We start from the raw sequence: 27,659 nt of genomic DNA on the forward strand, positions 1-27,659 counted from the left end.
ATTGCATTATTTTACATACAAAGTGGAGTAAGTTGTTGTTAATCAAAAATGATAGTGATAGCCCACTACTGAATGCATTTCAGCTAATGTTAGCATTTCAGCTAATGTTAGCTTATGAACTGCTGTTTTGCCTTTGATAGCAGACATGTTACTGAATGCATTTTAGCTAACATTAGCATCATTGCTAATGTTAGCTAATTTTAACTTATAAACTGCTGTTATTGCATTCTAGATGTAGTACGTTTCCAAAGGTCATGTGATACCCCACATCCTACTGACAGAATTCTTGCTAACTTTAGCATTTTAGCTAATTCTGGACATGTTCATGACATTCAACAAAGGCAGACATAAACTATATAGTTGCTTTATGCTGTTAAGGGTTTGTGACTCAAACCGGAGCCCTGCTCATCCTGACTCTCCATAAAAACTTCTGATTTGGTCTGAGTATGCACACTTTGGCTGGCCCCTTCTAAATCTGTTGAGAAATGTTATAGTTCACTTCAGGATTATAGGCATAAATACTCATAAAGAGTTCAAAATATAACTTAATATTGCATATTATTTTGATCATGTTGTATTACACACTACTTCTATCCCGTTAGGTCTCATCTCTATTGGGGCCAGATGACTCTTATGAAATATGACAGATTATGACCTCTGATCAAACCAAAAATAACTCAAAGCAACTTCCTGCTTTATAATCCCATATCCCTACAATAAGCTATGAAAAAAATTTAGAAAATAACTTTTAGTTGTTGGCTGTCAAAGTGGATGCAAAACATTCTTAGTGCATGGTCTGTAAGAAACACATAGCTCTTTTTTATTCTGGAAAATTTTTTATCTAGTCGTTAAATGAAATGGCAAAGAGGCAAAATGAGCAGCTCCCTGATAGATGCTGTGAAAAGTGCCAAACTCCAAGGACCAACACAAAGACAGATAAATAAAACTTTATCCTTAAGGTATTCTTTCAAAAGCCTTTCAAAAGTATAGTTCTGAAACTTGACTGATGTTACTTTAATTGTATGGATTTTTAAAATGTAACACACAAACTCCTTAAGGTGGTCTCACAAAACAGACAACACACACATCAGTGTAACCCTTCAGAAGAGTAACAGCCAATGCATCCAAACAAAGGTTCAGTTCAGTTTTAATGGAGGTTGAAACAAACAGTTTACCTTGACTTGGAACTTTGCCCAAGGCACGGTGATGGTTGCTAACCCTATTCTCGCTTAAAACCTTTATTCTGGTTTTAAGCTAGTGAAATGTCTAAAATGTAAACATTATGTAAAAATTCAATTTATTTTTGCATTATTACAGTGGGAAGTACTGCATATTTTCAATATGTTTTGTCTTGTTTTGGCTCGTCAGAGTTAAAGGACGGTGATTTAAAATGCTCTGTCTTTGTTCTCGGGTCCCCAGGCTATTGAATATGGTGCATTGTTGTTAGCCTGTGTAGGTGATTACCTCTTTGTGTCCCCCTGGATCTTTGCATTCCTCGTGTCTACATACAGCTATAGCTCACAGGCCCAGCAGCCCAACCCGGGGTAAAACTGCCTGGGTCAGTGCTTTCCTTTGACAGTGAAATGCTTACAGGCAGGCCAGAGGGGACCGGCAGTGTTTCCAGGCTATGCGATGACCTGCCGCTTTGGCGCAGGCCAACTGTGATGACGCGAGGCTTTCTATTGTGCCGTGAGCCCATACGTTTGGCCTTTGCCAGGGTATAAAAGCTTGGGTCTAGCTCTGACGGAACCAGCACGAGCCAGCCTCCCTCACACGGCACTGCAAGCTGTACTAACGCAGGTAAGGACACACAGACACAGCCATACACAGCTGAGCACCAGAGCTGCACATCCAGAGCCAGGGTCCACTCCCCGTCATCCACAAGCCCCCTACCCCCACCCCCTTCAACTCCTTATCTCAGCCAAGGGGAAAGGCCCAAACAGAAGTGTAGCATCCAAATGAGCCAAACATAAACAGCAATAAATCCCAAAAAAGCACATTTCTACCAACATTTCCCTCCAGATGACGTTAATGTTTTGGAGCTCTTCCTATTCTTTCACATCAACCTCCGCAATTCTATTTGTTTACACCTCTATTTTTGATGCCCCCCTCCTCGGCTTCCTGCATCCGATGCACAGACTCTCCTGAAGCCCCTCACCATGTCTCAGACTGCCAAGTCCGCCTCCAGCCAGGGCGCTGATGCCAAGGACAAGGGAGCCCCAGCTCCAGCTGCCACCAGCAAGGCCACCAAGACCGGCGATCCTGGCATGGGATCCTACAGAGTGAGTCACCGCTGCAACATCAGTGCACATCAGCTTAGATTTTGTTTGTTCTGTCGGGCCATGAAGAAAGAGTTGAGTGGGATCGTTGAAGGAATCCAGCTGGAGACGATGTAACAGTGGAAAAACAAGCAAGTAAGGAGTGGAAGAAGATGTAGAAACAGTGAGGTGCAAAATTCTCTAGAGATTTTAGACTCTAATATCATTTTCAAGGGAATAACTTGAGGTTGGAACAGAAATTTTATAAATTTTTCATTTCAGTGTATAAACCTAAAGCTGCAGTATGTAACTTTTGTAAAATATATTTTTTATATTATGTTTGTTCACACTGTCACTATGTTGTGGCAGTATATGAAATAGATAGTCTGAAAAAATCGAGCTCTGCTGCCTCCTCCCAGTAGTAACAGCCAATCAGAGCCAGGAAGAGGGTCTCAGTGCTGTCAATCACAAATTTTAACAAATATGTTAAAAACATGTATATTTTATTTTTATAAAAGTTACATACCGTATCTTTCAAGGAAGCTGTTTTATAAGCAGTTTTATGGAAGTTTGTTCCAGATTAGAGGAGCTTTTAGAAGTACAGTTTTACTATATAAATAATAAGTATAAAATAATTGGCAGAAAAAAAATCACGATTTATACAGTAGATAAATTTATACTGAGTGTTAAACTTTTTTTTTAAAGTAAATTTTTTTCTAAAAGTATCACTTTTGTTTCTGAAAAAACAGATATTTCCTCCAAAACCCATTATGATAAGTTGTGAAATATATTTTATATCATTTCTAGTTTCAGGCTGTAAAAGCGTGTCTTTAAAAGTGAAACTTTATTCTGACTGGGTTCCAGTTGGATATCACATGAGCAACATCTGTCTGCACGATTAGAGAGGATTAAACTGAGTTTCCTGTAATCCACCCAACACTTCCATCATCCCCTCTGTGCAGATCATGCTGTTCGACCAGGAGAACTTCCAGGGCAGGATGATGGAGGTCCAGAATGAGTGTATGAACGTGTGTGACCGTGGCATGGATAGAGTGCGTAGTATCATTGTGGAGTGCGGCCCGTAAGTTCCCACACAGAGAAGTGATCTGAGCACCTCCGACCTCTGTGTACTTCTTCATGTATGTTGCTCTTTTCTGCTGTCCTCCTTCTCCCTTCCTGTGTGTTTATCCTCTGAATCCCCTTGCCCGGTCCCCTCACCCCCCAACCCACCCACCCGCTCTAGCTTCGTTGCCTTTGAGCAGACCAACTTCCGTGGCGAGATGTTCATCCTGGAGAAGGGAGAGTATCCTCGCTGGGATACCTGGAGCAACTCCTACCGCAGCGACTGCCTCATGTCCCTCAGGCCCATCCGCATGGTACTGTCAACACTCAAACTTAAAGGGGCGGTGTTATGTCAACTGTTACTCCCTCATGAAAAACATACCTGGAGTGTTGCCTGGGTGGACCTAGTACTGCCTCCGAGGTGCAGCTTCTCCTCTGAGCTGCAGCTTCAAAGTTTCTGCCACTCACCCACAGCTCCTTCAGACTAGCCAGAAGCAATTAGCAAACTGCACACCTGCTAAGTTCATTACAGGAGCTATCTCTCAGTGCAACGCTGGTAAAAATGTTGTGAAAGGGTTAATAGAGGAGCCATGTTGTGATGACTTCCTGAAGGTGGAGCTTTAGAAAGAGCAGGAGCTTCTTAAAGAGACAGAGGCCCAATTTCAACATGCTAAATTACAAAGTCAAATTTTTATGATGTCAAATTTGATGTCAAATTTTATAACAACTGAAGACAAGATAGTTACTTTATTGTCCACTATGTACCTGAAAAATACATAATACTCCACCTTTAATAAAAACATATGTCAGATGGGCGTATAATCAAGACTATTAAAAATGGAAATTTAAATGTCAATACTTTCTGTTACCATCCAGGCCATTGGTTGGTAACAGCCATTGAAGCCATATTTCATATGCAGTGAAAGGTGAAAAACCTTCAGTATAGAAAGGATTTCTACGTCCATTGATGTCTTGGTGTGGTGGAAAGTGAAAAGGTTCAACCAGGCTATGCTGAGCCAAACAAAGCTCAGCTTTCAATGTCTCTTTTTATAGAGCAGAACTGTGACCACATCAAAGCGGCTGGACAAAGGCTGGACTTTCAGCATTTTTATTTAGGCTAAATTTAAATAGTACATGACAGGATATGTCCCTGTTCACCAAACTCTGTTTACTGCTGTTTGAAGGAAGTAAAGCCTAAACCAGATAAAAGCTTAATGTTAATGATCACATCTTTTTTTAGAAGAAAACAACTTGTCATTCTCCAGATTTGCATTGTCAGCCTATTTGGTTCATTTTAAACTCAAACTATTTCTGACACATGTACATTGTTATCTAAAAATAGCAACTACAATAAAGATGGTCTGTATTGAGGAAACTCAGTGAGCTTTAGTTCCAGTCCCTGAGGGCTAAAACTAGAACAACACTGCCCTCTGTAGAGTCACTGACAACACTGACACAAAGTCAGGAGTAAATGCCAGGAATAAAATCTCTCTCTGTGTTTTGGACTTCCTCTCTGCAGGACAGCTTGGAGCACAAGATCTGCCTGTTTGAGCTCTCCGACTTCAAGGGCAACAAGATGGAGATTCAGGAGGATGATGTGCCCACCCTCTGGGCGCACGGTTTCTGCGACAGAGTGGGCAGCGTGAGGGTGCCAGGAGGAGCGTGAGTGGACACACATTTGGTCAGGCAGATAGTTATTGATAGCTCCTTGGGGAGCGTTTGAATATCCTTCTGACCCTGTTAACCCCTTTAAGGGAACCCTAAAGCTCTAGCTTCAACCAGAACCTCCTTAAAGGCATCAGATGTATTTCTTAAACTTATTTGAAGTCCAAGGAGTTTTTTTTTTTTTTTAGGATTCTACAAGAATCTGTTTGGGAGACCTTTTCAAACCCAACAAAACCAACCTCTTGGAAAGTTAAATATTGCTAACATTACTAATCTGACCCTTGATGAACAGCTGTGCTCCAAAAAGTTTAGTTAATTTATCACCACAACTCAGGACAGCGAATTTTACCTGCTATAAATACCTAAACCATTCCCTCGAAAACTGCAAAGGTTTAAAAGAGACTCATAATCTATTGATTGACCTGCATAATGTTCTGAGATGCATCGCCCCTAAAATATGGGTGAAGTGTCCACTGTAATGTCACCAAGGACACCAGTCACAATGTACTATATTATGAAGTCCCAAAATAGACCTGTTTGCAAAACAGAGGACCTAACAACTTTTCTGCAGGAAATATAACTTGGTAATTTCTTTAAATGCAACTCTGTACTTCTAGGCTCCACTAATGACCAACAAGGCCAAATAAAGCATCTCTTCTTAATGATAGACAACAACATTCTTTAGAACCTTTTTTCCTGAACTCTGTATTGACTACAACCATGACCACTGACCTTTCTGTGAATCCTGCATAAGATCATAAATGAGATCAAATAGTTGACGTTGTAAAATCATTCTCAGAGACTCACAGAGATTAAAAAGATATATTTGGGAAGCATTAGGATATGAGAACTTATTACAAGACCTCTGGAACCTCATCGTCTCCTGCAATTAGAAGCTAAGTACTCAGGGACACACATAACACTCCCTCCCTCTCCATGTGTCTCTCAGCTGGGTGGGTTACCAGTACCCTGGATACAGAGGCTACCAGTACCTGTTTGAGTGCGGTGACTACAGACACTACAACGACTTCTGCGCCTTCCAGCCCCAGATCCAGTCCATGCGCCGCATCAGGGACATGCAGTTCCACCAGAGAGGATGCTTCACCTTCACCACCGCCAGCAAGTGAAACACACCTGCTTGACCGCCTGGTGCTGCTGTAGCTCTCTCAGCTTTTTATCTCTCCAAGCTTCTTCTTTCTCCAATTCTCTGGTCCTTTCCTTGACCTCTGACAGCGTTGCTCCATCCCAAAGGAAAAAGAGATCGAGAGCAATACACTGGACATCATTAAGTGACTTTTTATGGTGCTAAAAAATAAACGTAAAAAACTTGATCCCTTTACGACTGGATAAGCTTTATTTATTTTACAAAAAGTGGTATGTTTTGTGTTTAAACTGTGATATAACTCATTTGTTTATATCTTTCAATTTCTGCCTTGGCATCTGAATCAAACATTAGGGTGGGTCTTGTTGTCTTGCAGTGTCAAGGCAAATAAAATATCGATCCTCTTGACCTTACAGAATTAATCACACGATGCACTTTATGTGGTTGAGGCAAACTGAACATGACAATTATACAGAGATGAATAGAAGAATAGAGGGATAAAATGACTCAGTTTGAAATGTATTCACTCCTGATTTATCATTGAACAAGTCAGAATTTTTACAGCAGCATGTTTTAATTAATTCCAAAGGATTCATTTATTACATTTTTCCTAATATAATTATTTTTGTATTTCTCATAAAAATAAGACAAAGCAAACTACCTCAAGCGCCAGAGACAAGTTGCATTGGTAACAACGCACAATGGAAAGTTTGAAATTTGCTTTGAATTTTAGGCATCAACTTCATATATTGATGTATTACATTTATGTACAGTGCAGTGAAAAACATCCCCTTACGAATTTTTTTTGAGCTGACCTTTTTTCTAATTATCACTTCAGTGCTTTAAAGTCATTAAAGAAAATGAATGTCAGATTGAGATAATCTGAACAAAAACAAAAATCAGCCTTAAAATGATAACTTCATTTCTTCAGCTATGAAAATCAACCTGCAAGACAAAATCTAATTAAGATTTTGCCCCTGTACAGATAATTTAAAAAGAAATAATCAATTTATTCCGGTTTATGAAAAAGATGAGTTGACTGTATCCCTACTTTTACCCTTGAAAACTCCGAAATGCTTCAGATTGATTGGCGTAAATTTTTTTCTTTGCTTTTCTAGTGAGGTTTGTTGTTTACGAGGTACAGTGAATCCAGCAATACGTCACGTGGTCCACATGCTTCCTCTGTCCTCTTTAGGTGTGCTCGTAAATTATATAAACACGACTTTTAATGTAAGCTTTAACAGGTCATCCTAAATAATAAGAGATGAATAGGATAGGCAATTTTTGTTTTTTTACATAGAATTTTTTTAAATTTGACATTTTAAGATTTTTATATGAATCGCACCATGTCAACTCATTCAGCGAATGATGCTCTTCTAACCTAATACAGTAATGACAATCACTATAAAACCTGAAGGCAACACATCACTTCATAAACTTTCAGTTGGGATTGTACCGTGAGGAAGGTACTATGTCGGCACTTTTTAAAGCTAGAAAAGGTGAGTTTCTAAGGACAAAGCCAAAAGAAGACCAATGGAAAACATTCAAACAAGCTAGAGAATCATGTTTGAGACGGGTTAGTTAAGTGAGAGCTATTTAACAGTATCATGGTTAAAAGCACGAACAGCTGTGTGCTCGCATCTTGGATTACTTGACATATGTAACGTGTGTAGTTTAACCCCAGTGGAAAACAAACCTGGGTGATTTTTCTCTCTTCTCCCCGCTGGAATTGGAAGCAAGTAGCGCGTTACGTATCTGTGTTTTCAGTTAGCTCGTTGGCTAAGTACGGTGTCAGTTTACCTGTAAAAATCAAAAACTGCTTCCGCTCCCGACTTGGTTACACAGAGGAAATCAGAGCAACCGGTGCTGCCGTTTAAATGTTGCATTCAGGGGGTCATTAATTTGATGAAGGTTACTGATGGTGGGAATGACCTTTCACCTAAATAAGCAAACGATAGCTAGGTAGCTAGCGGTGCGTTTAAAGACCCTGCTGCTGGTCAGTGCGGACTTCTCAGCAGTGTATTGTGATACATTAATAATACTTTAATTTATGCAGCCTAGTTGACCATAGTTTGATTATCTTTAACTATGTCAGTGGCGAAAAGGGTCAAAATAAGCCTTCCTAATTTATTTGTGTACATGTTAGGGGGCGGCAGCAGCGCGGGTGGAAGAGCAGGTGGCCCCGGAGGTTACGAGTTCGACTCCCGCTCGTTCGCGAAGATTTTAAGGAGGGCTTTGTCAGGGCATCCGGGGCAAAAATCTGTCAAATCATTGTGTGGGAGAGGCAGTTAAAATATAACTTAGCCATAAAAACAGGACATGATACATTCCAAAAATGCTATTAAAACAGGCGGTGGACAGTCAAAGTAGATAAAATGCATCAGCCCCTTCGTTTTTAATCTGGTATTTGAACTGAAATATATTCCGGCCCCTGCCAAAATCAGAAATCATGGAGCTGAGATTTTTGGCCCATTTTTGTGGTATTTATTTAGATAAGAGAACATGATTATAAGAAGTACTTAAAAATTCATCACTCAGTCCACACAGCCCCACCACTCAAATGCTGTTCTAAACAAAATCCCACATTATCAAATAGATCACTTCATTATATTACAGAATACAATTCACTTCTAAATGCCTTTAATTTATACTTTTAGATATATTCATATTTATTGTTAATCTCATGGAGCCAACAGTGGAGGAAAAAAGTTTGCTTCAGTTTCTGATGTAGGCAGTAAATTAATTTTACATCCTGGTTTTATGAAATGTGTGTTTTTTATAAAGCAAACCAATACTTTGCTGCATTTCCTCTGGTTTTTTAATATCTCTTTTTTTGTTGTTAATTTAGTTATCAACTTTAAGCAAAAGCATCAGCCCTCTGTGTTGATCCCTGTCCGTGTTCCTCTGTCCCTCAGTTCTAGCCGTCTGTCTCCATGGCAGCCGCAGTCTGTCCCAGCTGGCTGAGCTGCCAGAGACGCATCAGTTACTGAGGCAGACCTGCAGAGACTTCGCAGACAGAGAACTGGCCCCCATCGCTGCCATGCTCGATAAGGAGCATGTTTACCCTGCTAAACAGGTACTATCACACACACAAAAACACACACACCTGCACAACAAGAGGATTTGTTAATGATTGATTATATGTAAACTTTAGTTCAAGTAAAAAATGAAGATATGATTCAACAGAAAAATGGTAGTAAATGTTTTTACTGTTTTAACATGAGTCTCGCACATTAAAGAAAGTATGACCGACGGCTCAGTGTCTGTTCCTGTTTTGTTTTTAGAGGTGTGCTGATAAAATGTTTTCACTTCCAATACGATACCGATGTTGCACCTTTGAGTACTGGCCGACGTCGACACGATACGATATCAGGATGAACCATCCATACTTTTACTTGTTTTGTACTGATGAATGTTAGAAAGGGGTTGATTTAAATTGCTAGTTCCACTGGCAGATGACTTCATTTATAACAAAACACTTTCCCCATGTTATAAGTGAAATAATCTGCCAGTGGAACTATAGTATTAGAATTATTAACTTTAAACAAGCTCATATTTTGCTGAAGTAAAAAGTTGCTCATACGTTAGTTTTATCTTATTTCAAGTGTGAAATAAGATGTTGAAGAAGAGGAATAATTATGTTAATGGTTCACAATTATGTTATTTGGCATGTTTTTATCAAAATAAAATAGAAACAATATAAATACTTGGTAAGATTTTGTGTTGCCATGATTTTATTGAAACCTTATTAAAATTCACAGGTGAATAATGTCTGACATCAAAATGAATTTTAACTGTGACAAAACCAAAGGAAATTGTTGGGAGTCAAATGGTTTTTCATCATGCTCTAGGAATTTGTGTCTAAACTGATCTTTTGTTTTGCATAGAAAGTATCATGACCTGTGTAGAAAGAAAGAATGACGGCGGCCATTGTTGTGCTTGTTCAGATAAAGGAGCTGGGGACGATGGGTGTGATGGCCATGGAGGTGCCGGAGGAGCTGGGTGGCGCAGGGATGGACTACCTGGCTTACAGCCTGGCCATGGAGGAAATCAGCCGAGGCTGCGCCAGCACGGGCGTGGTGGTCTCCGTTAACAACGTAGGAGCAGCCAATCAGCATGGAGGAGCGAGGCAGACTGCATCGGTCTAATGCTGGGACTGTTTTGTGATTCTCAGTCTCTGTACATCGGGCCCATCCTGAAGTTTGGCACAGAGGAACAGAAGAAGCAGTGGATCAGCCCGTTCACTGCTGGAGACAAGGTGGGGTGCTTCGCCCTCAGCGAGCCAGGTAACCATAGCTACCATTTGTAACACTGTTTTAACAGGGCATCCATGAAACTGAGCAGAACACACAGATGCATGTTTTTCTGTAAGCTAGCCCGCACGATTATTATTTGATTAATTGCTTACTGCTTGAGCAAAAGTCTTCAGCCAGAGGCCTTTCCGGATTTGTTGCAAGACTGTCTGCTACTGGAAATCCTTCCTGTCCACAGCAACTCTTTGAAGACTGTTGAATTATGAGTTATGACAAGATTTAATTTCTCTTGGAGATAAATAATGTTGCTTTTTATTGAATGGAAATCATTGGTGTACTTAGTCTTTCACACCCCGGTCATGGTTGCTTATCTGTTTAATAAAAACAGACCCTAGAATCTGTTAGGATTGGACTGAAGCTTAAAACCACAGTGTACGTCTGTTTTCCACGACTGCCTGATCTAACGGTGTGAACCTAAACGTCAGGAAACGGGAGCGATGCGGGTGCTGCCTCCACCACGGCCTATCAGGAGGGAGAGGAGTGGGTGCTGAACGGAACCAAAGCCTGGATCACCAACAGCTGGGACGCCTCGGCCACGGTCGTGTTCGCCACCACGGACAAGAAGCTCAAACACAAGGCACGGCAGTGAGACACGGCGTTTCTGTCTGCAGAGAGAAAGCAGCGCCCTCTAACTAGCCTTTCCTCCCCCTCCGTCTGTGTCTGCAGGGAATCAGTGCCTTCCTGATCCCCATGCCGTACCCTGGACTCTCTCTGGGAAAAAAGGAGGACAAGCTGGGCATCAGGGCCTCGTCCACCGCAAACATCATCCTGGAGGACTGCAGGATCCCACTGAACAACATGCTGGGGCCCCGCGGCGCCGGATTCAAAATCGCTATGGTATTCTAACGCTTCATTACCACTCCAGTCATAAATCTTTACATTCAGCCCCTCCTGCTGCTCACTGGCTGGATATCCTGCTGGACATCCACTGTTACTGATTGAGTTACGATTATAAAGAGAAGCAGGTCACACTAACAGGAGTCAAACAGGAATGAAATGATTTATTGATAATTGAAATAATCTTTAACAAATTTAGTCAGCGATTAATCACCAATTAGACTGTACAGATTAAAAAAAGTTTGCTGAGAGAACGTATTCAGAGCAGTATTTAAGTCAGAACTGTACAAAAATTAAACATTTTGCAAGGAAAAATATGTCTGAAAATCTATTCTACCCAGAATTCCTCAAGTGAAAGTTTTAGCTTCCCCTGACTCAAATGTTCATCTTAAGCATGTTTTCCTGTCTAATTACTCATCAATTAATCCAAAAAATATTTAAAAATCGGCAGATCAGCCCCACATTATATTGATAAATCCAGCAGAAAGGCTTGAGATTTTCATATTGATGTTGGAAGTATTTTTTAGCTGCAGATGCTTTCTTTACTACAAATGATCAAGTGTTCACTAAATGAATGCAGCTGCTGTATTTTAGGCAAAAAATGTTTGATTTCTTATTTAAAAAAGGAAAATGTATTTATTTCCATGCATTTCTAATATTACAATATTCAGTGAAAAATCTGCAGAATGTGACTATTTGTTTTTTAGTCTATTCATCATCAGAATAATGTTTAGATTAATCGATGACTAAAATAATTGTTTTTTGCAGCCCTAATAATAATAATAATAATAATAATAAAAGTCCCATAGCCATAGTTGTGATGGTGACATTTTGTGATTGTTTTATTTAATGTGTTTATTATGCAGTTAATAAAGTTCATAACAGTGGTCCACTCCACGTTTTTCCTTTTTATTTTCAACACAAAGTTTTGCATATTTAGGTGCAAATAATGATGTTTACGTCTGACTAAGTTGGATGACGGTTGTGCGTCCCTCAGCAAACCCTGGACAGTGGGCGGATCGGCATCGCGGCCCAGGCTCTCGGCATCGCTCAGGCGTCTCTGGACTGCGCCGCCGACTACGCACACAAGAGGACGGCCTTCGGAGCGCCCATTGGCAAGCTGCAGGCCATCCAGGCAAGACCAGCCGCTCTCAGACAGGCCCGCATGCTACAGAGCTAGAGCCAGTTTTAGTCCGATTCATTTCAGTTTAGTGTGTTACCGGGTAAAAATGGATGTCTGTGAAAACAGAAGTTCAGTTTAGGAGTTTATAAACAGTTTCTTAATTCCAGGTTGCCAATCCCTCAGACTGAACTCTTTTGTTTTTCTCCGTCGACCTGATCCAGTTTAAACTGGCTGACATGGCTGTGGCCATAGAGAGCGCCCGCCTGCTCACCTGGAAAGCTTCACTCCTCCGAGACGCAAAGAAAGCCTTCACCAAGGTAAACCGTGTCCCTCTGCACAACGTCTGGAACACACTCAATAGTTCAATCTGACCTCATCCAGACATTTCCTCATTATTTATTGTCCTTTGCTCTCATGTCACAAAGTTTAACTCCTAAAGAGTTTAGATGCAGAAATAACTCACCTACAGTAGGACACAGATGAATCATGTTGTAGGTTTCTTCACTTCACTCAGTTTGCTACATTAAAGATATCCAGGACTTTACAGGACAAATGGATTCAATTAATCTACAGAATCAGTCCAGTTCTGATCATTATAACAGGTTAAAACTCTGTTTCATACGTAATCATTTGATAATGTGGTAATATTCACTTTATTACACAAACTGATAAAAAGTTTCTATCTGACAAAACATTTGCAACAGTCACTTATACTAAGTGTGCATGTGGTGACAGTGGAAAGGAATAACTCATTTTAATTGAAAACTGTATGGCCTACTGACAAAATAAGCTACATTTTCTATTCAAAAGCCCTTTTTCCTGCTAAAGTATTGAATAAATACAACAACAAAGGCAAAGATATGTAGGGTTTTTATTTTGTTGTTCAACCATCAGATTGGTGCAAAATGCGATTATGTGTTTGGGACGTCTGTGCTGCTGCAACATGTTTAGCATTCAGATGCTTTTTTAGACCTGAATAGCTTTGTTGATATGCTAGCTATTTTTATCACAACTTGTGTTTACCAGCATCCAAGCAAATCATTTTTAAAGCAAAAATTGACTCACTGTGGGCCAAGAGAAGCAGCTTTTCATCTGTTACTTTGCTATTTCAACTGATGATGTCGGATTTATGTTAAATTTAAGGGACGTACCAGAAACGCACAAAGACAAAGATTCCGGCCAGAACCTTTCTATGTTTTTAAAATGATAAATAAATAAATTTCAACAAGTTTAAAATTGTTGTTACTGATTAAAAAAAATTTACATCTTAAAGTTCTGGTTAAAAAACACAATGAAAGAAATCCACAAACATATGGGATCAAATTTATATTTCTTTACTTTGGGGATTAGTTTATTTAATATAGTTCTTGTGTCTTGTTTTGTGTTTAAAAAAAATCAATAAACATAATGGTAAAAAAAAACAAACCATAAATAAAAAAACCCACACATTCAGTGATCAAACCAGTTCAGGTCACAGGAACCAAATAAAAAGCTGACCTTTGTTACAGCTCTGAGTGACGGACATTTCTTTGTGTTTTCCCGCAGGAAGCAGCCATGGCCAAACTGGCGGCGTCTGAAGCTGCCACTTTCTGCTCCCATCAGGTAAGGAAACGGCAAACGGAGGACTGGAGCAGAACCGAAGCGTTGGTCGGTCGGTGTAAAACCTTGTTCTGTTTCTGTGTTGTGACTCAGGCCATCCAGATCCTGGGCGGGATGGGCTATGTGACGGACATGCCCGCCGAGAGACACTACCGCGACGCCCGCATCACGGAGATCTACGAGGGCACCAGCGAGATTCAGAGGCTGGTCATCGCCGGTCAGATCCTGAAGGAATACCAGTCATAGGAGCCCTTCTGCACTAAATGGACACTTTATCCCGGATGAAATGCAGTTTTCTAGGTTTTTTTTTTTTTTGTTTGTTTGTTTTTTCCCCAATGGTAAAGGCCTTTTTGTTGACGTTAGACGTTAACTGAGACTTGAAGAGAAGATTCAAGTGGTTTTAAACCAGCAAGATATTCTGGCATTGATCGAAACACACTGGAAATGAAATAAGAGCTTAACTGGCCAGTTCTTAAAATATTTAAAATCAGGGCATCTTTTCTCCAAATCTCATATTTTAAGTGTAGAGGTTTCTGGTTTTATGTTCACGTTCCCAGAATCCTTTTTTCTTTATTATTTTTTTTTTTCACTGCTCATCATGTGCCATTCAGAGGTCGGACCACCAGGGGGCGACAGAGAGCCTTTGTGTGTCTTGACCCATTTCTGCATCGTAACATCAGGAGCGGTTGTGTAATAGGAACACTGTGATCACACTTGCAGATCATCAGAATGTTTAGTTCTCCGCTGCGTTAAAGACGCTCTAATTGAAACAGTTTTGATTCATTATCTGAAGGTGTGTGTGATGACACACCGTGTGTTTGCCTCACATGCCTTTCAGCGCTCAGCATGTACATATTTGATTGTAATTTATTATGTGCAGGTGTTAATAAAAAAACGCAGCGGTTTGAGCTTGGAACGATGGTGGGAAGAAGCAGCTCCAGTGTGTGTGTGTGTGTGTGTGTGTGGGCGCTAACTGCCGCCTACTTTGTTGTCCCCTGTGTGCGTGTGTGTGTTTACTCCTTTCCTCTCCGTTACTCCATGTGAAGGCTCTGACTGCTGATCTAGGCCAAGATTCCGGATGCTGGAATGGCTCCCTGCTGATTGTGCTGACGATAGGGAGCATTGTTCGCTGCAGTAGCGCCTCTCGTTTACCGCGTGTGAAAAGCCAACCTGATTACCCAAACCTCAGCTTAATAGTCCTATTTATTTCCCTTATTCCACATACAAACAGGAGCTTTTACACAAGCACTTATGGGGGCCAAGTTCCTGAAGGTTTCCTCTAGCTAACAGGGTGTGGTAGGGGATTTTGTTTAGGTCTTCACACACGTTATCCCAAGAACTTCATCTTTGAACTTGAAACTTCAAATGTTTTTTATATATATATATATGGTATATGAAAGGTTTGGTATGTAACTTGATAAGTCAATAATACGTGTGCAGACTCTTAAAGTGACTTTTGATCCGTTATTAGTTCAGTCAGTGTAACAGGCTGCTGAAAGCCTCCGTTTATGACATGTAGACGTATGAAAGACTCTTAGATTTGCAGTTTGACAGACTTTGTGACGTTCCCAGGACATGCACAACACAATGAACTATGAAAAGGACAAAAAAAATGAAGAAGATATAAACATTTTATTCTCATTGCATTTGGATGTTGAGTTCAGCTTAAACTCAGTTTGGAGCAGTTAGTTGGAGAATGTTAGGTTCTGGAACCTCTTCTAAATAAAAATTTAAATTGGTTGGCGTTGAAGTAGCTTTTTCTTGTCGAGCATGTTTGAAAAAAAATTCTTGAATCTTCCATGGCAACCATTCAGGTGAGCCTAAATGCCTACTCGTTTAAATAGCCGCATATTTGCACGAAGCTCCTCCTTGGAGCTGCAGTCTCCAGCTGAGTCTCGCCACTCAGCTCCTTCAGACTAGCCAGCAGCCATTAGCAAACACCTGGTGGAAGTGGTGGAACACCGAGTTTGTCAAACAAACTTCCACTCAGCTCAATGCTCTAAAAGGATGGTTGTAAACGGCCTGATGGAGGAGCCATGTTATGACTTGCTGAAGGAAGAGTGTTGGAAGGAGCTGGAGCTTCTTAAAGAGACAGATGCCCAATTTTAAGGCAATAAATTACAAAGTCAAACTTCTTTTAAGTCACGTTTAATATACACCATTTTTGTAACAACTGAAGGTCACAGAGTTGTGCTATAAAATGGCTCTATGTGTCTGGAAAAAAAACATATTACACTTTTAAAGTTAAAATGTTATCAGTACTGAACAGGAAAATAAATTATACTTAAAATGATCTGATTAAAATGAACATAGTCATAATTGCTTTACATAAGTAAAATCCAAAAGATTTTTAATAAATGGTTGCCATGGAGGAGGGTGCTACACTGGACTCCATTAAGTTAACGTTCTGGGCGTGGTGACCAGATAATCTTTAGTCAGTCCTCTTATTTTTTTCTTTTCCATTTTTCAATTTCTACCTTTAAAAGTTTTAAAGACTTTGACAGTAGAGATGGCTCTCAGTATTTACTTTCTTTTCCTGTTGAAGCCATTCCCTTTAAATCGATGCACATCTGCCTTTCTGCCATGTTTCTTTTCCGTCCTCAAGAGGTTCTAACAGAAATGTGCCCATCCCAAATTATATTTGCATATTACAACTAATTCAACGTTCATAGACACTCTGATTATCGTAAAAAGTATTTTTTTTTTCCCACAAAGGCTCAATTTGTATGCATAAGATAATCCCTGGTGAATTTAACTCTCCACTAAATAAATGCAGTGAGTTTAAAGATAAGATTTTCGTTTCTGAGTTGAAGTCTTACCATGTTCATCAGAGGAGAGCCCTGCATGTGTCACATTAGCCTTCCGTGAGTATAATTCATATTTCTTACTTAATTTATTTTTCTAAAGAAAAACAAAAATACTTCAAATATCATGAGACTCTTTATGTAAAAAAAAAAAAAGGAAATGCAGTACATTTTGCTGTAGTGTTTATAAGAAAAAGAAATCTGTACAAAAATGACAAAAACAGTAGAAAACTCAACCACAACACCTGCTCGGTTTTACAGTCAGTGACTGGATCGGAACCTCGCCACATCCCAGCCCTTAGTTATAATCTGGTTCTGATTGTCCTCAGAGTTCAGGCTCCTGGCCGTGCTGACCCGCTACGAACCGCCTCAGTAATTTACGTTCATTTCAACAACACTCATATTTTTACAGGCTTTTCTCCTGCGAACTTCTGAGCTCCGGGTCAGCGAACCGTCCGAAACTGGACGGACTTCTGCCCAACTAAAAGTCCCCTAAACAAAACTGTCCTCCAGTGGGTTTACACGTAGTGCTTCTTGTCAAACTCGCCGCTGGCCGTGATGGTTTTGGTGGGAGCCAGTTTGATGGGGAAGGGGCTTCTGGCTCCCCGGGAGAAGGAGCAGCAGAGCAGCGTGCCGCCGGACAGCAGCAGCGCGGCGGCGGCCCAGCCGATGTAGATGGACGCCCCGATCTCCCTCTTCTGAGCGGGGGGGACCTTCGGGTTGTGGAAGTCCGTGATGATGTTGTTGGCCATCCAGCAGAGGGGAACCAGCACGAAGAGCCCGCAGAGGATGTAGATGACCCCGCCGGCGTACACCACCCTCCTCTTCACCGTCTCGTCCTTGAGGCAGTTGGTGCACTGCGCCCCGGCCACCGTCACCGTCAGCCCCACGACCCCCAGCACGGCCGAGATGACCGTGAGGGCGCGGGCCGTCTGCAGGTCCTGCGCCAGCGCCAGCACCGAGTCGTGGATCTTGCACTGCATGTGTCCGGTGCTCTGCACCACGCAGGACATCCACAGCCCTTCCCAGATGGTCTGCGCCACCACGATGTTGCCCTCAATGAAGGCGTTCACCTTCCAGGTGGGCAGCCCGCAGGCGATCATCACCAGCAGCCAGCCGGCGACGGACAGGATCATCCCCAGGACCTCCAGGCAGGCGGCGAACATGGTTCTGGTTCTGTCGGTTCTGCTGGGTCCCTGAGACGTGACGCGTGCTGCGCTCCTTTCTGATCACAGCTGGTCGGAGAAGTTCTGCTCAACCTTTTATTCAGCTTTGGATCAGAAACACACTCACACGCGCGCGCGCACGCACTCACACAATGACAAATCAGTAAAACTTTGGGCCAATCAGCAGCAGAGGCATCTTTGCGTCAGCTAATGAGGAGGATGAGGAGGGCACGTGCTCATGTTGACGTGGGAGAATGTTTACAGTTCAGAGGTGGTGCCCCCTGACCGCCCCACCCTGACCGCCCCACCCTGACCCCCCATGAGACCAGAGAGCTTCCCGCTGTAAGAGGGACGAAATGTGGCTTTAGATTTCTATAGAAGATCAGGGCCACTAAAAAAAGTATTTTGACTTTATTCTCAGAATTCTGATATCTTTTTCTGAAATTCTGACTTTTTTCTTGTAACTCTGATCTTGTCCCCTGGAATTCTAACCCTGAGAGAGACACTTCACCCATTATTAATAATAATAATTATTAATAAATAATTACTACTACTAATAATAGTGATTATTATTAGTAATTTTGCTATTAAGAGTTTTTATAAAGAACTGCTGGATGTTGAAGTGTTTTTCCTGCTGTCTTCTTTTCTAACCTACATAAAGAGCAAGCCAAGCAGCAAAACAGAGCAGTTTTTTTTTTTGTTTTTTTTTTTGGAATGTGATCACACATTTCACTTATAAAAGTTTCAACAAAAAGAAAAAAAAAGCGGGGTCAGTCTAAAAATGGCATGGAGGGGTGGAAATGAGCAACGATTGAGTGTTTCTGTGTTTACTGCAGTAAGAACGAAGCGCGTCGATTGAAGCTGCGCCACACCCGCTCTAATCACACCGCTGCCGTTACTGGACACAATCTCAGTGCTGCACTCGTTCTGTCTAAATCAGACAAACATGTTTGAATCATAACAGCGCACTTGGCAGAGTTAGGGTTACTGTGCTGGGCTTTCCATTGACTCACGAAGTGGGATCTCTGAGGCAGATAACACAAAATGGAAGGAGGAAGAGGTGTGGCTCAGCGATAACATTTCTGTTCTCTAATCAACGCTTGACCCAAAACTTGGACCTGGATGGGGAAGTGATGCCCAACAACAGAAACAACCATATTCTAACAAGTGGGTCAGAAAAGCAGCAGGGGTTGATCACAGATCAGAGCCAGTTGATGACACATTGCACAGAGATTTATATGATTGCCACACATGAAAACCACAGCTTCAAAATAAATGATCTTTAACTTAATTTTACAGTCAAAGATCTAAGTTAGCTATTTAGCTCAAAGTTTGTGTTGTCTCTGGTGACCGAGCTCTGGGTGACGTTTTTCACAAGGAAGTTGTGAATTGAAAGAGCGGATGTGGGAAACAGTGAAAAGCCAAAAAGTTAAGTAAGCCAACCAACACGCCTGGTAAACCTCATCATGACTACTGGACAGCTTCCCCCTCATAACCAATATCGCCCTCTTCTACTTTCATCTTGCACCTTAAAGGAGCAGTATCATGTAAAATTGACTTTTTTGAACTGTACATCATATTATAATGTTATCCCCTTTTCAAAAACACACCTGGAGTGTTGCCTTGATTCTTTCATGCATGTTTGAGAAATCCATTAATCTCCATGGCAACCATTAAGCTGTGTAAAACGCATGGGTGGACGCAGTCCCACCAACCTCCTCCTCAGAGCTTCAGCTTACAAACTTACACAGCAGCCCTCCTCTTCACTCTCCCACTCAGCTCCTTCAGACTAGCCAGCAGCAATTAGCAAACACCTGGTGGAACTGCACATCTGCTGAGCTCATTATAAAAAAGTACTAGTTCCACTGGCAGATGATTTCACTTGTTATAAGACATTTTTCCCACATTATAGATGAAAAAAATCTGCCAGTGGAGCTAGTACTTTTAAAAAAGCAGTTATTGACTTAAAAAGCTCATATATCTTGCTTAAAAGTAAGTTAGTCCAGTATGTTTCAAGTGTATATATTTGCACTAGAAACTAGATCAAAAATACTTGGTAAGATTTTGTGTTTTTGCAGTGTTGCCAGGGTATGTAAACTTATGAGCCCAGCTGTAGATACAAACGTGTGTATCTAGAGGAAATGACCTGCCAGCTAAGAATGTAAAGCCAAACTGTCATTCAGTCTAAACTGGACGCCTGCATGATGACAAAGGAAACATTCCTTCAGAAAAACACAATCAGCTCAACACCTGGAGATCTCATTACTGCAGTGCATGCAAAAACGCAAACACACACGCGCACACGCACACACACACACACACACACACACACACACACACACGAAAGCATGAAGAACATGTCATGATGTCACGTAGCAGGTGAGTGGGTCAGAGTTGCCGTGCTCTGATTGGATATATAACCCCAGAGAATGTGTGTTAATCAACGGTGAGGCAGTGGAGACGGCCAGCAGACTCAATAAGGGGACCTAAATATTGTCATTGTGTGTGTGTGTGTGTGTGTGTGTGTGTGTGTGTGTGTGTGTTTAAAAAGCCAGATGCTTCCTCTTCTCTTTCTTTGGTTTAATGTTTATGGCTGCTCAAAAAAACGGGTATCCTCCTTCTGCAGGCTGAGTGATCCAAAACATCTGAAGTTTACCTTCTGGACTGTAAAACACAGAGAGCCAGCGGGTCAGTGTGTGATGATGGGGTCTCACCACCTCTTCTTATTCTAAGGTTTTTATATTTATTTGATTCTCTCTTTTTTACTCTGCTGTAGCCTGGCTTTCCTATACTAATCTGCTCAATTCTCATTTCCCCTTCACAGACATTCTAGGCTTTCTGCCATTGACTTGGATTTCTCCGGTAGATTTTTCTACCAGGCCAATCAGTGAACAGAAGGAAAAGCCGTGAATGATAACATTGATTTTCCATCTGTAGTTTCAGCGATGGCAGCAGAGGAAGTGAACGAAGCCGTTCAGTCGTGTTGGTCACAATTCCAAATATTATTAAATTAACATCAGCAGCCTCGTTTGGCCAGACTCTTCTCTCTTTGCATTGAAGGATGGTTGCTTAAAGTGCAGGCAATTTCCGCCAAGCTTCATAGCGTTGAACTGGTTCATTACATGCGTCAAGGGCAAATGTTAGTGATTGAGTAAAATTTAAAACTTCAACTGAGACCACGCCCCCAGGCAGCAATTGTTTCAGCAACAGCTCAGAACCTTCTTGGGGCAAGAAAACAGTGCTACTAAATTCCCCACTGTGCTGCCCTTTAATCTTTTTCAAAGTCTTTTGTGGCACTGGTGGTCTTTATTCACAATACAGCCAACAGGTATAGCAGGGTGTCAAACTCCAGTCCTCAAGGGCCGCTGTCCTGCAGTATTTAGATGTGCCACAGGTACAAAACACTGGAATGAAATGGCTTAATTACCTCCTCCCTGTGTAGATCGGTTCTCCTGAGCCTTGCTAATGACCTAATTATTCTATTCAGGTGTGGTGCAGCAGAGGCACATCTAAAAGTTGCAGGACAGCGGCCCTTGAGGACTGGAGTTTGACACATGTGAGGTAGAGGGTGGAGGGTGAATGGTGGAAGACTTGCAGTAAAGGTTCAAAGGTCAGGAATCAACCCAACATGGCTTTGTTAAGTACAAACAGCCACCACCTGCTCTACCACTGCGACACCGGCCTGCCTTGACATCCACAGTTTTATTGTACTTCACTGAGATTTGATGTGAGAGACTCACAGGTTGTTCTACAAGAAAACATTGACTCCGAAGAACTAGACACAACTGCACTTTTGGAAAAAAAAAAAAAAAAAAAGAAAGAAAAACTTGTATTTTTTTGTAATGGTGTGATAATTATCTATACAATCAAATACCAAAAAAATACTTTGAAGTCTGTGGAACATGACAAAAAGCTGGGAATACTTGACAAATAAAGCGGTAAAGGCAGTGGAAAGACCTGGACTGGAAACAATCGATTCTAAAGCAGCAAATTAGTCAAAAATCACCTGTACAAGGAAATCTGAGCAATCTTTACATTTACGTTTACTGCATCAGAGTTCCTGCTGTAGAGCTAAATATTCTCATTCTGTTATGCCAAATACGATGTCATTAAAGAAGCATAAAAACCATCTACAGTCAAAGATCTAAGTTAGCTATTTCCTACTTTTTAAAACTTTCACTGTATTTTAAGTTGTGACAGTGCGACTGATCAGTTGGGTCCGTTACCATGGTGCACACTCTGCCCTGTACTGTTGCAGTTTGTTGTGTGGAGCTGCAGGGTTGGTGTGTGTGGAGACGCAGCAGCAGTGTGTCAGAGGCCTGAGACACGGCCGTGTTAGGATGTCCTGTGTCTTATCACTTCCCTGTGACTCCATTGTTCCCAAGCCAGCGGGGAATGTTTACCTCCTCCTTTTCCACATCAGCCCATTTTTATTATCCACCATCAAATGTCACCTGCCAATGTTGGCTGGCACACATGGATGAGCGAGGCCTTGTTTTATGATGCTTTGTTGTGTGTTTGTCCGGTACTGGAGTTTGGCACATGGGCCGGTGGTTTGATCCTGGTTGATGGTGGTTTGTCTGCCAAAGAGTTTGAACTTAGAGAGTGAGCTCTGCTGGGTTGGTAATAAAACAACAGCAGGGACCGCAATGACGAACAATGACGAACAATGACATGGATCTAGATATTTACATACACTGAATAAAAAGGCAAACTTTTATTCTCATTGTCTGAAGTTAAATCTGACCAAACTTTTCTTGTTTTAGCTTCTAAACTTTTCCTGTTAATAATTACTAAACTTGGGGTGCTGTGGTGGTGCAGTGGCAAAGCACAACCCATGTTGTGCTTTGCCACTGCATGGGCAAAGCACAACATGCAGTTAGTCATCATGGTGATGAGAACTAAGGCCTCACCACCATGAGGCCTTAGTCCTCAATTCCCTCCCTGGTGACATTTGCCGAATGTCTTCCTCCTCTCTGATTACTCTGTTTAACTACTTTCAAATAAAGGCCACTGGAGCCAACAAAACCTTAAAAAAAGAATGATTAAAATTAGTTCTATGTCCTAAATGCCAGAAAATTTGGCAAGAACATTGTTTTTGTTGTAACTTTCCTCAAATTCAAAAGTATACATACATTAAACCTTCTGGGCTTCCTTCCACAAACTTCCCTCAGTAGCTTGCTGGAGTTCTGGTCCATTTCTCTGGACAGAACTGGTGGAACTGGCTCCATTTTGAAGGCAGCCTCACTCGCACACGCCTTTTTACGCTTCGGTTTGAGGTTGTTTGGTGCCTTTAACACAATAAATGAAACTTTGCAAACAAGCAAAGTGAGGAAGTTTAAAAAAATGGATTGAACAACAATGTGCTACAACACAGCTGAGCTGAGAGGCTAACTTGCAGGAGGCCAATATTAGAACAATTTCACGTGAAAGCCATTAGTCACTGAGCATTATTGCTTGTAGAGGTCAGTGATTCAGACAGGAGGAAATCCCACCTCAAGGAGGTCATTGGTCAGAATGTTCAGTTTGCTGGTTCTACGAATCCTCCGTGCCTCTGCCTCCTCTTCTCCTGGTGACTCATTCCATCTGCTTTAACAAAGGCTGGATATGACAGGGTCCTGCAGCTGAGAGTTCCTCCATCGCAGCCCGTCTTCTGGAGGTAAACAGATAAACACTGTTTCAAATGAAGGTTAAAAAAAAAGAAAAACTCAAAACACAAATATCAGGTTTATCTTCATAAATACCAACATCATTCAGTTTTTTCTGAAAAAAGCAGTCCGAATAAATCCTTCCCGTTCAGGAACCGTGAGACGTATTCGAAAACCGTTTGAAGGGTGTGAGAGGGCCGTTTCTCGTCTTTGATAGTACCGCGATTCATATCTGCACCTCACTCACAGTAATAGAAGCAATGAGAGAGAGACGGTTGTTGTGGCCATTTATGTAAAGTTTGCAAATTGTAATTTCTACTAATTTAGTTTTTTATTTTGGGAAGTTAGAATTTACTTAAGTTAGTTTAGATCCAAAATCTGTAATTAATTTGTATATTTGAATTGATTAGATTATGTTGGTAATTGGTTAGACCCTCCCATTAATTAGAGTAATTAAAAACACACCGGGTGCTTGGTGGAGGCATTGTTTGGCAAATGTCTGGTGTGGACGGGAGGTTTTTGGTAAATGATTTTTTGACCACTTTTCACCTTTTCGTTCGTCACATTAAGTTTACTTTCAGTTTTGGCTAAGTTGTAGGACATTTTTGGTAATTATGTTGTCGCTAATTTTTTATAAGAAATAAAGAATATATTTTTTCAAAACAAATTAAGTCGGAAGTGCGTTCAAATCAGACCACCTGTTAACACCCACGGCCTTTGTTGGAATTTTGTTTTTTTGGAAAATGGAAGGCCGCGACAGGTGTCATCATGACCGACTATCATACCAATAGAGCCATATTTGTGGGCGTCAAGGCGAGTTAAAACCTGTTTTGGGGTCAGAAATCCACTCCGTTTCTCACTCTAGCGGAGGAATATTGTGCAAGGCAGTGCACTAACCTAGCCTTTATTTTATAGTAAAGGCTAATATTAGTGCTCTGCCTAAGACAGTGTCCTAACTTGAGACGGATATTGAGGCTTTTATTTTGAAATTTACAGTTAGCTTCACTTTTAAATAAGTCCTGAAACACTCTGTAGTTGGATAACTGCATGTCTGCTAGCAGCTGTAAATAAACCCTGTTATTCAGTAGAGGAGCATTAGCAGGAGAAACTGTGCTGTAGTTTTTTCGTTAGCTCTGAGCCGGGTTTTGCTAATGTCTCTGGGCAGACTGGATCCCCCGAGTTCCCACTCAGCAGGGCGGCTGCCTCAGTAGTCTGTGCTATAGCACCTCCTCCACTGCAAACTGTCCACAAACTTCCATACATTATCAGCGGACATTGTTAAACCATAGTCCTCCATTGTAACGTATGGAGCCAAAAATACACAGTTTCCTGGAGAATGAGAGGCCATGTATAAGGTGCTGTTTCCAGTGTTGATGACTTTGAACAATATTGGTCGTTTTAATTTTGTCACCTTTCCATTTTCTGTTGCTCCTACAGTTAAGGGTTTCCTGTGTGATTGCAGCCTAAAATTTTTAGATGTGTCCCTTGTCCTTCACACTTAAATTAAATGGTGAAACTGTATCATTAACATACAGTCAGGCTCTACCTCAGCTCTGCTAATGATCCAGCAGCCAGGTGTGCTGAAGCAAAGTTTCACGACACCAGCCCTTGAGGAGTGTAGTTTAAAAATTAAATCTTTTATCTAGTTTAAAAGATTTAGCTTGAATAACTAAACAGGTTACTGAACTTACTTCAAATTCGAAGGAAAGATTAACCAGTAAACAGTGATAATAAAAACACACCGCAATTTTGCAATTGTGGTGTCTCCATAAAATAAGAAACTCAATTAAAATCACATGTAATAAGCTTGTTCAAGAGATAAACCATTAAAAAACTTGATCCTCCAGCTACTTCGTGGTTTGCGTCAGGCAACATTCAGTTGTTGATTATGTCACTGGTGAGATATGAAAAAAGTATTTTCATTGCAGTTTTGCGAAATAAAACAATTTTAATACGGCCAAAACCCCACCTCATCCTAGTGCCAAAACCTTTTAGTGAAAAAAGAGGTTTTTCAAAATTGACGTGTTTCCATTAAGCAAATTTATTTTTGAAATGTCAATGGAAATACAGCTATTTGATATAACTCAGTAGCAGTGTAAGTGGTGATGGCAGCCATTAACAGGGGGTTGATGATTACAAAGCTGCTTTTCAGAGTGATGATGCACAGGAAGTAAGCACAGAGAAACTAACATCAAGTGATTAAAGGAAATAGTGACCAAAACCTTCCTTAAAGGCACATGTGTTGACAACAACGTAAACGAACTTAGTCACAATAGACATGACTATGCTGATGATAAATAAGATTGAAGGATCTTGCTGCGCTGCGACAGACTGGCGACCTGTCCAGGATGTACCCCGCCTCTCGCCCGGAACGTTAGCTGGAGATAGGCACCAGCACCCCTCCCGACCCCACTGAGGGACAAGGGTGTTCAGAAAATGGATGGATGGATGGATCTTGCTGCGGCGGCCATTTTGTGTTCATTTGTGTGGCAGTGACCGTGAAAGTGCTGCAGGAGGCTGTTTGACATGGTTTTAATACTCCTGCTCTCTGTTTATGCCTGGACTTGTTTTGGTTTCCGGAAGCATTTTCCCATCTTATCTGAGCCATCAGCTCATTTCCTGTGTGCAGCAGCACCATTTCCTGTCTCTGTGGAGCATGATCAGAGATAGCACGGGGGCCACACAGCACAGATCATAACCCATTTTCCACACCTTCCCTGCCTCCACTCTCAGGCTGTCATGATCTTTGAGATTTCTACATGTCCACAAATGTTTATGTGAGAAATGGGAGTTTGTCTTCTTGGAATTTTGACCAGCTGGTTTCTCAGAAGGACATCAGAGCACACCGACTGCAACTCTGAGCTTTTTTTTTTTATTATTATTATTATTTGTCTTCTTGGTATTCCTGTGTATTTAGCGAAGAACAAATAACCGTCTGAGCCCATTGTCCCCATGCCACTGAGAAGGAGAAAATGCTCCAGCAGAACAATACACATTTCCTCCTGGTAGGTTCTGTGCTCCTTGGCAGCCGACAAATCAACTGAAAACACATGTAATAGGCCATTGTACGGCGCTCACTCCATACTTCCTGTGGTAACCTGCTTCTCAGCTGAAGTCACTGTGTCGTCGCAGGGGAAGTGTTTACATGGTGTTGTCCTATAGATGTAGCATGAGGCCTACATCCTTCCATAAACTCAGATCTTATGCTGATATATTAAATTGTTCTGGGGATCAATACAAAATAAAGCCAGTGTTTCATTTCAGTTTTTGTTTAAAGTGGATTATAGCAAATTCGTAAATCTTTACAAAACAAAACTGAACATGTTCACAAGCAACAAGTGAAAAGCATGTCAGTTGTGCATTAATACTTAAGAGTTTCTTATGTTTTATATCACTTTTTATATCTGTGAATTATTTTTGTCGGAATGGCCGATGTCCGATATTAAATTTTACAGCTAATGTCGACCAATATTGATTCCATTCCAATAATATTGTGCATCCCTAGTACAGACACAGCTTTGTCTTTCACTATTTATAAATATTAACACAACTCTGCTTGCTTGTTGAATCTTTGAAATGCTTTGTGAACAAATGTCCCTCTTAGCTTTGACCATCCAAAGCTGATCTATTTGTGTCATTTATCCAACACATCAGTATTTCAGCTCTTTCCTTCTCTCCATTCAGTCCGTTCAGTCACAGTGTGAAGGTTGGTAACCAGTTCCTCCTTTTCTGCACTATGTCACATTTTTCTCTTTGCATTAAAAGCAAACCCAGCCACATCTGGTTTGCTATGTACTGTATGTCAATTCAAGGAAAACTACAAAACAGGTACAATATGTAGACAAGTTTTAGTCAGTTCAATCCAGTCTGCTCACAGAGATTCAAGTATATAAGTTACAATTTAATCCCAGTTAGAGAGAGCAAGAGAGAGGGAGAGAGAGTTAATGAAAAGTTGCAATCCAAACTGAAACTAACAACGTTCCAGCTGAAGAATGTTTTTTTAGCCTTAATTTAAAGGAACTCAGATTTTCAGTTGTTTTGCAGTTTTCTGGAAGTTTGTTCCAGATTTATGGTGTGCAGAA

At 41.1% G+C, this 27,659-nt stretch overlaps 3 protein-coding genes across 3 annotated transcripts; 2 read left to right on the plus strand and 1 right to left on the minus strand.

Moving 5' to 3' along the window:
- The first annotated feature begins 1,689 nt into the window (after positions 1 to 1,689).
- Positions 1,690 to 6,316, plus strand: crybb1 (crystallin, beta B1). The gene is made up of 6 exons (XM_015050076.1): positions 1,690 to 1,800; positions 2,139 to 2,282; positions 3,221 to 3,339; positions 3,502 to 3,634; positions 4,840 to 4,982; positions 5,935 to 6,316. The coding sequence occupies exons 2-6, from the start codon at positions 2,160 to 2,162 to the stop codon at positions 6,110 to 6,112; spliced, it is 696 nt and encodes a 231-aa protein (XP_014905562.1). The 5' UTR covers positions 1,690 to 1,800; positions 2,139 to 2,159; the 3' UTR covers positions 6,113 to 6,316.
- A 1,100-nt stretch (positions 6,317 to 7,416) lies between these two features.
- On the plus strand, positions 7,417 to 15,698 carry acads (acyl-CoA dehydrogenase short chain). Its single transcript, XM_015050075.1, has 10 exons — positions 7,417 to 7,586; positions 9,003 to 9,163; positions 10,035 to 10,184; positions 10,262 to 10,373; positions 10,826 to 10,977; positions 11,067 to 11,237; positions 12,235 to 12,372; positions 12,582 to 12,677; positions 13,906 to 13,962; positions 14,053 to 15,698. Exons 1-10 carry the CDS (start codon positions 7,559 to 7,561, stop codon positions 14,203 to 14,205), a joined length of 1,218 nt encoding a protein of 405 aa, XP_014905561.1. The 5' UTR covers positions 7,417 to 7,558; the 3' UTR covers positions 14,206 to 15,698.
- Positions 15,699 to 16,886: 1,188 nt separating this feature from the next.
- On the minus strand, positions 16,887 to 18,262 carry cldn5b (claudin 5b). The gene has a single exon (XM_015050077.1). The coding sequence runs from the start codon at positions 17,927 to 17,929 to the stop codon at positions 17,282 to 17,284; it is 648 nt and encodes a 215-aa protein (XP_014905563.1). The 5' UTR covers positions 17,930 to 18,262; the 3' UTR covers positions 16,887 to 17,281.
- Positions 18,263 to 27,659: the final 9,397 nt, after the last annotated feature.

Source organism: Poecilia latipinna, unplaced genomic scaffold (genome assembly GCF_001443285.1).
Source record: "Poecilia latipinna isolate Pla-1442-1.1 unplaced genomic scaffold, P_latipinna-1.0 Scaffold974, whole genome shotgun sequence".
Classification (NCBI taxonomy): Eukaryota; Metazoa; Chordata; class Actinopteri; order Cyprinodontiformes; family Poeciliidae; genus Poecilia; species Poecilia latipinna.

Bases quoted from the DNA above. Each gene is read 5' to 3' on its own strand.
- crybb1 (XM_015050076.1), top strand. From the start codon at position 2,160: ATGTCTCAGACTGCCAAGTCCGCCTCCAGCCAGGGCGCTGATGCCAAG. The intron at 2,283-3,220 runs GTGAGTCACCGC...CCCTCTGTGCAG, and splicing joins CTGGCATGGGATCCTACAGA to ATCATGCTGTTCGACCAGGA. The intron at 4,983-5,934 runs GTGAGTGGACAC...TGTGTCTCTCAG, and splicing joins GTGAGGGTGCCAGGAGGAGC to CTGGGTGGGTTACCAGTACC.
- acads (XM_015050075.1), top strand. From the start codon at position 7,559: ATGTCGGCACTTTTTAAAGCTAGAAAAG. The intron at 7,587-9,002 runs GTGAGTTTCTAA...TCTGTCCCTCAG, and splicing joins ACTTTTTAAAGCTAGAAAAG to TTCTAGCCGTCTGTCTCCAT. The intron at 13,963-14,052 runs GTAAGGAAACGG...GTTGTGACTCAG, and splicing joins CCACTTTCTGCTCCCATCAG to GCCATCCAGATCCTGGGCGG.
- cldn5b (XM_015050077.1), bottom strand. From the start codon at position 17,929: ATGTTCGCCGCCTGCCTGGAGGTCCTGGGGATGATCCTGTCCGTCGCC.